We start from the raw sequence: 12,791 nt of genomic DNA, 5'->3' as shown, positions 1-12,791 counted from the left end.
CATGCCCCGCATGGGGGTCTGGCTCCCCACGGTGGCCTGGGCTCCCTGAGCAGCTCTGGCTTCCGGCCTGGCCAGGGGGCAGGGCCACGGAGGGGGTGCATTTTGAAAAGGTTACCCCAGGTGGCCCCTGGCGGGCGCAGCCGAGACCTTAGTGACTTGCCCGTGTGCGGACGGGGCCCCGCCCCTCCCCGAACACCCCAGCCCCTCGTGAGATAAACGAGATGCGAATGCAATGTCTGTGCCTGTCTTCAAACGAGGGGGGGAAGGGGGCGGTTGGTTCAGGGGGGCAGGGAATGGGGATCGGGGCCTCTCCCCTCTAGGGGGCACCGGCTCCCACCTGGCCCCAGGGCAGGGACTGGCTGGCCCAGGGGGGCAGGGAATGGGGCCTTTCCCCTCTAGGGGCACCGGCTCCCATCCGGCCCCAGGGCAGGGACTGGCTGGCCCAGGGGGGCAGGGAATGGGGCACTGGGCCCCTCCCCTCTTTGCCCACAGTCAAGATGGCGCCCTCTGCCTGCCCCTCCTGTGGCCCACAAGGGCACCTCCAAGGGAGCCTCTTGGAATGTTTTACTTCCCCGCCCACAGTAAAGATGTTGCCTCCCTTCGCCCCCCCCCTTTTGCCCACAGTAAAGATGGCGCCTTGCCCGCCACACATCCCCTTGCCCACACTCAAGATGGCACCCCTCTGATTACACCTTCGCTGCCCACAGTCAAGATGGCGCCTGTCCTAGTCCCCACCCCTTTGCCCACAGCCAAGATGGCGGTAGGGGGCTGGGCCTCGGAAGGAAGTGGAGTTGTGGGGGGAGCGAGGGTCCCATTGGGTCTGTCTGTGGCCAATCAGGGCGCTGGGGGCGGGCAGTGGGGGAGGGGGCGACGAGGGGCACAGCCTACGCCCCCCTCTTCCCGTGGGGCCGGCACCCGCGACCCCCCGCCCGGGGCGGAAGTGACGAGCCCCGGCTCATGCCAAAATGTCGGCGCCCAGGGGGAGCTGTAAGTATTGGGGGGCGCCCCCCCCCTCCACCGGGGACTGGGGGAGCACAAGGGGCCAGGAGTGGGGAACCCCCGGCTCTGGCTCCAGCCCCCCTGCTGGGGAGAGAACCCAGGAGTCCTGACGCCCAGCCCCCCTCCTCTAACCACTAGCCCCCCACTCCCCTGCCAGAGCCAGGGAGAGAACCCAGGAGTCCTGACTCCCAGCCCCCCTCCTCTAACCACTAGCCCCCACTCCCCTGCCAGAGCCGGGGAGAGAACCCAGGAGTCCTGGCTCCCAGCCCCACTCCTCTAACCACTAGCCCCCACTCCCCTGCCAGAGCCGGGGAGAGAACCCAGGAGTCCTGGCTCCCAGCCCCCCTCCTCTAACCACCAGCCCCCCACTCCCCTGCCAGAGCCAGGGAGAGAACCCAGGAGTCCTGGCTCCCAGCCCCCCTCCTCTAACCACTAGCCCCCCACTCCCCTGCTAGAGCCGGGGAGAGAACCCAGGAGTCCTGACTCCCAGCCCCCCTCCTCTAACCACTAGCCCCCCACTCCCCTGCTAGAGCCGGGGAGAGAACCCAGGAGTCCTGGCTCCCAGCCCCCTCCTCTAACCACTAGCCCCCCACTCCCCTGCTAGAGCCGGGGAGAGAACCCAGGAGTCCTGCCCTGCCCCGGCCAGTCACAGGAGGTTCCCGCTGGCTGGTGGCCCGAGCGGTTATAAATAGAGGGGCAGAGCCAGGGCTTTGGAATTAATCTGCTTCCTCGGCCCCGGGGCGCCGAGAACCAGGCAATGGGGATCAGGAGATTAACGAGGCCTGCGGGTTTATAACGGTCTGCAGGTAATTACCAGTCCCCTGAGCCAGGGATCGAGGCCAGCGCCCCCTAGAGGGGAAAGGCCCCGTGCCCCATTCCCTGCCCCCCTGAGCCAGCCAGTCCCTGCCCTGGGGCGGGATCAGGGCCAGGGCCCCCTAGAGGGAGCATCACTGACTCGGCTCCTGTTTGCGATTCCCAGAGGCGTCCGTGGGACTCGGCGGGGATGGAGCGCTATGGCACTGATCTGCCCGGGGGACTGGGCACCGGCTGGGCAGAGGAGCCCGGGCAGCCCCCCGGCCGGGCACCTGGCACCATCGAGCGCATGGTGCCGTGCTTGGACCCGGAGGACAGCCCCAACGGGCTGGCGCCAACCCCGCTGATGGACAATGGGGCGGGCGCCCGGGTGCCCTTCCACTGCTCCGAGTGCGACAAGAGCTTCCGGTACCGCTCGGACCTGCGGCGCCACTTCGCCCGGCACACGGAACTCAAACCCTTCCAGTGCCCGCACTGCAGCAAGAGCTTCAAGCACTCCTTCAACCTGGTCAACCACATCCGCAGCCACACCGGCGAACGCCCCTACCGCTGCACCGTCTGCCCCAAGGGCTTCCGTGACTCCACCGGCCTGCTCCACCACCAGGTGGTGCACACGGGCGAGAAACCCTACTGCTGCCACGTCTGCGAGCTCCGCTTCTCCTCCCGCAGCAGCCTGGGCCGGCACCTCAAGCGCCAGCACCGACCGCCCCCCGGAGGGGGCGCCCCCGAGCCGCCCAGTGCCACCCGCTGCCTGGAGCGCCTGTGCGGCCAGGGGCGGGCGGCCCCCTATGGCTGCGGGGCCTGCGGGCGCCACTTCCGGCTGGCACCCGAGCTGGGGAAGCACTGGCTGGCTCACACCGACATCAAGCCCTTCAAGTGCCCCGACTGCGAGCGCGACTTTAACGCCCCCTCCCTGCTGGAGCGCCACAAACTCACCCACGCCAAGGACCGACCGCTGCTCCTACCCTGCCAAGGCTGTGCGGGCAAGGGGGCCCCGGGGCAGCAGGAGCCGCAGGGGCCGGGCTGCCCGGTCTGCAAGCCCCAGGACACCCGCCCCCTGGACAGCTTGTACCAGTGCGAGTGTGGCACCTTCTTTGCCAACGCCGGCGCCCTGGCCGCTCATCTGGCGGCGCACACGGGCGAGGCCTCCTTCGCCTGCGGCATCTGTGGCATGAGCTTCAGGGCCCTGCCGCCCCTGGAGTCCCACCAGCTGAGCCACGCCATGCTGCTGCCCCCGGAGGGTGCCCCCCAGCCGGTGGCGACGGGGCCTGTGCCGCCAGCTGGCGGGGAGCTGGAGCGCCACCTGCTGCCGCGGCTGGAGCTGCGGGCTTTCCCCGCCCGCCCTGGCAAGAAGCTCTACAAGTGCACGGAGTGCGAGAAGTTCTTCCGCAGCCCGCGGGACCTGGACCGGCACGTGCTGGTGCACACAGGCGAGAAACCCTACCAGTGCACCGAGTGCGGCAAGTTCTTCCGGCACGAGTGCTACCTGAAACGGCACCGGCTGCTCCACAGCGGGGAACGCCCCTTCCAGTGCAGCGTCTGCCACAAGGGTTTCATCACCTTCAGCAACCTCTCCCGCCACCTCAAACTGCACCGTGGCATCGACTAGCTGGGCGGGGCCCCTGGCAGCCCTGGCCGGCCTGCGCGTCCTGCCTCCCACCTCCGGCTCTCCCTGCTGGCGTAGCCACAGGCCGGCATGTTCTGCTCGGGTGCCCTCTTGGTGTTGGGCCGCGCACACCGGTTTGTTATTGCAGGGTCTCTGGCACATGTCAGTTTGTTATTGTAGGGTCACTCATGAGCGCTGGGCTGGACAGATCAGTTTGTTATCGTAGGGTCTCTCTGCATATGCTGGCTTGTTTTTGTAGGGTCACTCAAGCACTGGGCTGCACAGATCGGTTTGTTATTGTAGGGTCTCTCTGCACCTGCCGGTTTGTTATTGTAGGGTCTCATTGCACATGCTGGTTTGTTTTTGTAGGGTCTAATTACAAATGGCAATCTATTGCTGTAGAGTTACTAATGAGCGCAAGCCAGTTTGTTTATTGCAGGATCACTCATTAGTGCTGGGTTGTACACAATGGTTTGTTATTCTAGGGTCTCATTGTACACGCTGGTTTGTTATTGTAGGGTCTCACTATGTATGCTGGCTCGTCATTGTACGGTCCCTCATAACCTTGGGACTGCACAGAGAAATGTTATTAGAAGGCGTTGGGACTGTGTGGGCCAGTCTGTTATTGCAGGGTCTTTTGAAAGTGCTCACGCCGCTGTGTGCCCTAGGCTAGTTATCAGGGGGTTGGGTTCAGCCCTGCCCTCGCTTCCAAGGGACAGAAGACCCAGCAGGCACTTAGAATGAATATATTCTATGGGGGAGCTATCAGGGGAGGGATAGCTCAGTGGTTTGAGCATTGGCCTCCTAAACCCAGGGTTGTGAGTTCAGTCCTTGAGGGGGCCATTTAGGGATCTGCGGCAAAATCAGTACTTGGTCCTGCTAGTGAAGGCAGGGGGCTGGACTCAATAACCAAGGTCCCTTCCAGTTCTATGAGATAGGTATATCTCCATATATATATATATAGGGATTCTGCACTGAGATTATTGCCTGCACTGCCCAGTATCCCCACTAGGGGTCTCTGTACATCCAGGGCCATAGTGTCTCCTGGACACTATCCCTTCCTGCATTGCTCTGCTCAGTGGTTTTGCCCCATGTGCCCCCATCTCTGCCCTGTGACCCCCTGTCAGGGACCCTCTCTCATCAGTTCACACCAGCTCCATGGACTCAATGGAGCTACATCCGATTTATTCCAGTTTATGAATCTATCATCTAGGGAGAGCAGAATATTGGAGCTACGGGGGGAATTTTAAGGCCGTGGCTGGAGGCTGCCCCAGAGACTAGGCGGGGCCTTTAACATACAGACTCGGACCCAATTGGACCAGAAGGAATCTCCAGATTCTTCCCTGCACCGCGGTCCGTGCGATACCGACCCAGGCAGCCTCAGCTGCCACACTGCCATCCAGCCCGTGTGGAGGCGTCGGCTTGGATCCCACCGCTGACACCAAATCCTTAGTGATGGCCAAGACCCCTTCACATGCACACACATCCTAGTCCGCACTGGTGACTGGAGAACCAGCAAGCCTGTGAGCTTGGATCTAGCCCTGCCTGTCTTTTCGACTGCAAGATGTAGGGGTGTCACTCAGGCGCCCCCTCCTCCAACCTTCCACATGTCCTCTCACCCAGCTACATCCTGGGGGAAGGGATAGCTCAGTGGTTTGAGCATTGGCCTGATAAACCCAGAGTTGTGAGTTCAATCCTTGAGAGGGCCATTTAGGGAACTGGGGTAAAAATCTGTCTCGGGATTGGTCCTGCTTTGAGCAGGGGGTTGGATTAAATGACCACCTGAGATCCCTTCCAACCTTGATATTCTATGAAAAGATGCTTCTCTCCCATTGCACGCTGGTGTGTTATTGTAGGGTCTCTCAGTTGTGTGTTCCACACCCTTTGGTTATTGTAGGGTCTCTCATAATGCCAAGGGTCACACTTGTTATTGTAAAGTTTCAGAGTAACAGCCGTGTTAGTCTGTATCCGCAAAAAGAAGAACAGGAGTACTTGTGGCACCTTAGAGACTAACAAATTTATTACTTGTTATTGTAGGGTCATTTGCAGACATTGCCAGTTCAGTACCACAGGGAAACTCCTGTGCTGCAGATGCTGGTTTATTATTGTAGGGTCCCTCGTAAACACATGGTTGCCCACACTGGTTTGCAGTTGTGGGATCTCTGCTGGACACTAGGCTGCAGCCGCTAGGGCTTGTTATTGTAGGGTCTTCTCAACGCTGGGCCGCACACATCAGCTTGTTATTGTGAGGTCTCCCAGGAGTGCAGATCTGCGGACGCTTTGCTCAGCTGCAGAAGGGACACGGCGCTGGTTTTGAGGGGAGGGGAGACAGACGCCGGAGCCGGAGGTGGGAAGAGAGCAAATCTCAGATTTTGGATTGACTGGGCCTTCCCTGTCCCTTGGCATGTGATACCCTGCTGTGGCGCCAACACTAGTTCCCAAGAGCCAGATCCCCGTTTTTTGGTTTCAAATAGTTTAGTGTTGTTTTTTTCTCTCCCTTTGTTTGTAAAGAATCCCCCGAACTCCCCTGCTGAGAAGCTCGACACTGAAAAACCAGGAAATAAAAAAACTCTTTCCCTCTCCTGACCACGTCCCGGCTTTTATTTCTTCTGGATTCCAAAAACTGGCGGGGAGGGTGTGGGGGATGGGGACAGGCCCCAAGTTTGGGCAGGACTCCCTAGGGCGTCTGCTCCTTGTTCTTCGGGTCAGCAAATCCAGTCAGTTCACCCCTTTCGGAAACTGATCAAAACCCATCTTCAAAGCAGAGAGGCCGTTTGCCCCCTGCTTCTCCTATGGGAAGGCTGCTCCGGAACCTCACTCGGTTCCTGGTTTAAAACCACCTTTGAAATGTACCCACGGCCCATTTGCGTTAGGCCTATGCTGTCCTGCAGGTTCGCTTCCTCTTCTCCCTGCCCGGTGGCGACGTCCGGCGGTTTAGGCTTAACACGCCGAGCTCTTTCAGTCTCTGCTGCTAAGATCAGCTCTCCCGTCGCCCGATCAGCGCGTGGGTTTTCCGAACAAACCCAACTTCAGTTCGAACGGCAGCTCCTCAAATGAAATTGCAGTGGTTAGGTACAACATTTGATATACGTTTTTTTTTTTTACCCTTGATTATGATCTGGTTGTGGATCCACCAGCCATCTCGCTGGTTAGCTTACCGAAAAGAAGATTGAGCGGTGATTTGGTTACGGTTACCTTCTGGGAGAAACACTGCCCGTGTAACGGGGTGATCTGGGGCACAGCCCAATCCCCTGTTCCATGGCATGGCTGAAGGAATTTTGATTTCCTTACCCCTTCTCGACCTGAGCCGCTGGTCACAGTTCAGGGTGCAGGGCACGTTCCTGGTGGAAGTAGAAATTGATGGAGTTTGCTGTCATCTTGTTTATTTACAAAGTCAGGGAGGACCACGAACGAGAGTGGTTTCTAAGCGTGCTGCCCCTCGACAACAGACCCCACAGCGTGCTCTCTAGCTTTTCCCACGTCCTGTGCCGTGCTCACGGGCTGCTGCTTGGCTGTCTTGCATTTCCGCCTCCGAGGCCTCTCTGTTGCCAGAGTCCGTGGCCACATCTACGCTACAGGCTTTGGCCGATGCCCCCGGTCCGGCGGCATACAGCCAACGGTTGCATACCGCTCGGGCGCTCGGCTGCTGGCATCGGCACTGAGGGTATGCACTAGGACCCCATGCCTAGTGTGCCGCAGAGAGGTGGCACGGGGGTCCCGCACACTACCGTCTGGCTCGGTGCCTCTTGGGAACCTACCCAGAGATCTCAACTTTCTCCGTCTCACAGTAACAATATAGGCAAGGGTCTAGGATGCGGGGGAAAGAAGCAATGTCAGAAGGAGGGCTGGGGGGGGGGGGGGGAGCTCCTGATCTCAGTCCAGAAAACCCCAAAGACACCCCATTAGGAGGGCTAGACTTGAGGGACTAAAGCAGAGTTTTGAGCTCTGTAAAAGACCCCGCAAATGAGGACCTTATTCTCAGGCCGGGGAGGAAATTCTTGCAAGAACCAGAGAGAGCTGGGGGCGTGTTTTTTGGGAAGAACACATAAGTTATTGGTCTCAAAAGCCAACTGGGTGATATTTAATGCTCTTTGCTATACAGGAGGTCAGATGGATGCTTTAAACTAGTAATCTCTTATCTGCCTTCATCCATCTCTACACATTCCTGTTCTGCGTTTGGAAAGAAGCTGGATGACGAATTCACATGTGACAGTGCTAGGGAACTGTTTGCTATTCCCTCAGTAACCAGCATTTTAAATGACAACTAGTAAAGTCAACTCATTTGCAATCAGCAGGCCCAGACAACTTGCACCCAAGAGTGTGCAAAGAATTGGCCGAGGCGCTCTCTGACCCATTAACAAACCTGCGGCAGTCCCTGAGGACCGGGAACAAGCGAATGTTGTGCCAGTGTTTGAAATGGTCAATGGAATGAACCGGGTACATGTAGGCTGGTTACCTTGATATTGGTTCTGGGTAAAATCAGGGGGAGGCCAATATAGGACGTGGTCAGTAGAGAACAACAGGATGCTAAGAGCCTAGCTCTTGTAGAGTACTTTCCATCAGCAGAGCTCAAAGCGTTTAACCAAGGAGGGCAGCATTAGCATCTCCATTTTACAGAGGGGGGAAACTGAGGCACAGCGAGGGGGACCGTGACTTGGCCAAAGTCACCCAGCCGGCCAGTGGCAGAGCCAAGATCTGCTGAATGTCAGTCCAGCGTCTCGTCCGCTAGGCCACGCCGCCTGCCCCAATTAACGTCAGCCACGGTGGTTTTAGGGAAATAGCGAATCCAGTTCCCCGAGAGGCGGTAGTGCTGTCTACATGGGGGTTGATGTGCCCCAGCCTCTGCCCAACATTAAAGGGTTAAACGAGGTTTGGTAGCCAGAGCGCTCAGCCCTGGCCAACACCCCATTCAAAATCCTTTTACCCTTTGATTGAAAGCTCCAGGAACCAAGGAGAGACAGGTTGAAATGTCAACTATTAAACGAGGGTTCCTTGTGGCCAGATCGAGCCTGGAAAAGGAAAAGCCACCTCATCTGACCATCTCTTCGAGGGTAGTAACGGCCCTTTTGGGGAAAGAGAAGTGAGCTCAGCTGGGCCGGAGCTGGGCTTGCTAAAGTCCAATCCTGTTTCATCCCAGGCGGGCTTGGGGTGCAGCTGGAGCTGGTGGAGATGTCGGCTGGATTTCTGGCCTGGTTCGGTCGGGACAGCTCTCAGGATTAAGACGAAGAAGGTCTGGGGTCCCAGGAGTCCAGGGGGTTGGGTGGGGGAAGCCGTGATGGTGAAGCTTGCTCATGTTGCCAATTTTTCTCCCACTCCCCCAAATTTATTTCTATACTGACCCCAAAAAGGAGTGATGGGTGGAACAGCCCATCCCCATATTTGTCCACCGTTCAGGGCTAGTTCCTGACACCACCTATTTCTCATCCACACTTCCGTTTACCAAGCATGATGTTAACACAGTCCCTGGTCTGGACTAATTCAGTCTTTTCATTCATAGATTCATAGATTCTAGGACTGGAAGGGACCTCGAGAGGTCATCGAGTCCAGTCCCCTGCCCGCATGGCAGGACCAAATACTGTCTAGACCATCCCTGATAGACATTTATCTAACCTACTCTTAAATATCTCCAGAGACGGAGATTCCACAACCTCCCTAGGCAATTTGTTCCAGTGTTTAACCACCCTGACAGTTAGGAACTTTTTCCTAATGTCCAACCTAGACCTCCCTTGCTGCAGTTTAAACCCATTGTTTCTGGTTCTATCCTTAGAGGCTAAGGTGAACAAGTTCTCTCCCTCCTCCTTATGACACCCTATTAGATACCTGAAAACTGCTATCATGTCCCCTCTCAGTCTTCTCTTTTCCAAACTAAACAAACCCAATTCTTTCAGCCTTCCTTCATAGGTCATGTTCTCAAGACCTTTAATCATTCTTGTTGCTCTTCTTTGGACCCTTTCCAATTTCTCCACATCTTTTTTAAAATGCGGCGCCCAGAACTGGACACAGTACTCCAGCTGAGGCCTAACCAGAGCAGAGTAGAGCGGAAGAATGACTTCTCGTGTCTTGCTCACAACACACCTGTTAATGCATCCCAGAATCATGTTTGCTTTTTTTGCAACAGCATCACACTGTTGACTCATATTTTCCTGTCACTTTCCTACCTTTTCCCATCAGCCTTCGTTAGTACAGGTTATTGTGGCATCTCATGAACCGTCACGGATGTTTTATAGTTGATCTCTCAATTAGGAGAAAGCTGTAGGCCCAGCAAAAAGCAACAGAGGGTCCTGTGGCACCTTTAAGACTAACAGAAGTATTTGGAGGGCCCTAAATATGCGGCTTGATTAAAGGCTGTTTGCTTTGTCTATTTTGACGGGTGCTGTCGACCATTTGTGTTTTAACGGTTCTAAAGTTTTAACGGGATGAATCTCAACGTCGCCTGGCATTAAATAATTATTGCCTGACCCGCCCCCATAAGTTCCTGCAACTGTGGACATGTAGAAATCGGTAAAAGTAAAATAAAAACGGCTTCAGAATAGACAGTGATGCTTTCCACCAAAACTATAAAAAAATAAAAATCAAATTGCACCCAGCCTCGTTATATCAGCAGTCGGACCAGTCCCTCGATCCTTAGTACCTATGAATCTACACAGATAGAGCTCCATAAGCCACTCTTTCGAAGGCAGATTTCCCAGACCTTCAATTCTTCTTGTAGCCCTTTTCCGAACCCTGTCCAACCTGGGCAGTGTTTGCAGCGGTGTTCAAGCTGGGATGTTGGCGAGAGAAGGGGGGCGAGTTCAGATCATGCATTGGACCAACTTCTGTTGGCGAGAGAGACGAGCTGTCATGGAGTGTGGGGGAGTCAGGGCCCAGCACCCCCCTTTTTTCCTGTGATTCACCGTGACTCTCAGCCAGCCAGTAAAATGGAAGGTTTATTAGATGACAGGAACACAGTCCAAAACAGAGCTTGTAGGTACAAACAGGACCCCTCAGTCAGGTCCCTCTGGGGGGCAGGGAGCTTAGACCCCAGCCCTGGGGCTCCCTCCGTTTCACCAGCCAGCTCCAAACTGAAACCCCATCCAGACGTCTCCTCCACCCCCCCCCCAGCTCCTCCTCCAGCCTTTGTCCAGTTTCCGGGGCAAAAGGTGTCACCTGGCCCCAGCCCCCCTCCTGGGCTCAGGAATAGTCCCACAAATTAAGTCACACCCTGCTATCCCATCCCCAATGCAGCCAGTCCCAGTAAAACTCCCACACAACATTCCCAGGTCAATCCGCCCCACTCCCTACTGCGTCTCATGAGCTTTCGAGCTCGTCTTCTTTGAGATCTATCAGTTAGCCAGTTTTGAACCCATTTGATAGGGGCGGTGTTGATTTCAGACAGCGCTCACTGGTTTTTAAGCAGTGCGGCGGATGGTATTAAGCCAGACAGCACCCTAGGTGTATAACGTCAGCATGGCTACTTTACCAACCAAACCTGTATTATTTTGAAATACCTGGGCCTACAGTATCAGAGGGGTAGCCGTGTTAGTCTGAATCTGTAAAAAGCAACAGAGGGTCCTGTGGCACCTTTGAGACTAACAGAAGTACTGGGAGCATAAGCTTTCGTGGGTAAGAACCTCACTTCTTGCATCTGAAGAAGTGAGGTTCTTACCCACAAAAGCTTATGCTCCAAAGTGGACGGTGAATTTGGTAGGGCACTGTGCATATTGCCTCCTTTGCTTGGCTGTACGGTTTGATTATTATGGATGAAAATCTTTTGCGTGTGGGCAGTGAAATTGACCTTTATCGGGATGGCATTTACCCATAAAAACCGAATACTTCCAAGCCAAGGCAGGACACAAGCCAGGAGACTGCCCTGAATGACATCCAGCTACTTTCTCCACGAGGCGATTGGATCACAGGCTCCATGGGGGACGAGATTTCTGGGTGTAGGTGGCTTTCACTTAGCAGCAAAAGACAGTGTGTCCAGGTGGTGAAGGGAGATAAATTCAGGCTAGAAATAAGGTGCAGAATATTATCAGGGAGGAGAATGAATCACTGAACCAACGGAGCTAGGGACCGGGTGGATTCAGTATAAATAAGAAGATCAGGAAGCTGTTAGTAACTGAAACGTTTCTAGGGTTTAATTCACTGGGACAGATTTTGCAGTTGGATTTAAATTTCCCAGGCTGTCTTTGGAAACCAGCTACCATTCGTTAGGCGGTTTGTAGTGGTGCCCAAAGGATCCAGGTGAGATCGGGGCCCGTCAGGCCGGGCGCTGCCCAGACGCAGAGTCACCAAGCCCAAGTGTTGTATTAAAGTACTGCACAGGATCTTTTCAGGGGGAATAAGGCAAAACGCCACGTTTATTAGTAATACATGTATTCATTAACACTGTATCATATGCATATAATATATTACACTTACACTCACACACACAAGCACACTTCGTCTTGTTGTTGTTACTAAATAGTTGCTTCCCTTAACTGCACTGGCCAGGTGAGTTAGATGGGAGGGGGAGTGGAGCCGGGCTTCTGCCGATGCAGATTGATGCTCCCATGTTGACAAGACGAGACCCGGGGTCCTCTGCAAGACACCTCACTTTTATACCAGCTTCCCTCTCATGCAAATCTACACCAGATTCAAACTCTGTGTCTGTGTCTATTGGTCCTTTGTGCTGCTTCCTTCTGGGTGTTGTCCCAATGCTGCAAAGAGGGTGTTTCCAAAAGAAGGTGCTGGCTTCTAAGCCTGGAGGCCGTCAGTATGTCTCCTTGTTTTTAATGAGCCCACTTGACATGTTTTATTGTCCTTGAGTCTGGCTCCTAGCCCCTCTCCAATGGTTGAGGCTGTCTGGAGGTGCTGCCTTCCATGCCTTGCTCATCCACACCTCCTTCATTCAACAGGGCAATTGATTGGGGCGCGGGGGGGGGGGGGGGGAGAGCTCTCGTTCTACTGCTAGCAAAAATAAATTTTCTTCTATCTTATTCTATCCTTAGGGGCTATAATATTATACCAAGGGCAATGCAAAGTTTCTAAATGAGGCTTTGGTACAAAGTCCCATGAAAACAGAGGTCACACGTGGGTAGACCCACCACAAGGTTATATGAAGAGGCCCATGTAAAGTCATATGAAAATTATCAGAGATTGATCTACACAAGGGCCCTTGCTCAACACAATGTCTTAAAACTCCCCCTTTGGTATTTCTTCTGCCCTTGTAAGTTACCAGACCCCCACCCCCCTCCCAGAGCTGGGGACAGAACCCAGGTGTCCTGGCCCCCAGCTGCTCTCTCTGCATTTGCACTAGTGTGTGTGAGCACCAGTGTGTGTTTCTGAGGGGGACGAGATAGGCTGCGACACAGACACACTCAGCGCCCCCCTGCGCCCCCCCCCCTTGCACGGA

At 55.4% G+C, this 12,791-nt stretch overlaps 1 protein-coding gene across 1 annotated transcript; it reads left to right on the top strand.

Moving 5' to 3' along the window:
* The first annotated feature begins 879 nt into the window (after positions 1–879).
* FIZ1 (FLT3 interacting zinc finger 1) lies at positions 880–5,347 on the top strand. Its single transcript, XM_054009902.1, has 2 exons — positions 880–987; positions 1,979–5,347. Exons 1-2 carry the CDS (start codon positions 958–960, stop codon positions 3,419–3,421), a joined length of 1,473 nt encoding a protein of 490 aa, XP_053865877.1. The 5' UTR covers positions 880–957; the 3' UTR covers positions 3,422–5,347.
* The last annotated feature ends 7,444 nt before the right edge of the window (positions 5,348–12,791 follow it).

Source organism: Malaclemys terrapin, chromosome 20, assembly GCF_027887155.1.
Source record: "Malaclemys terrapin pileata isolate rMalTer1 chromosome 20, rMalTer1.hap1, whole genome shotgun sequence".
Lineage (NCBI taxonomy): Eukaryota > Metazoa > Chordata > Testudines > Emydidae > Malaclemys > Malaclemys terrapin.
This window is presented reverse-complemented; position numbering and strand designations above follow the sequence as displayed.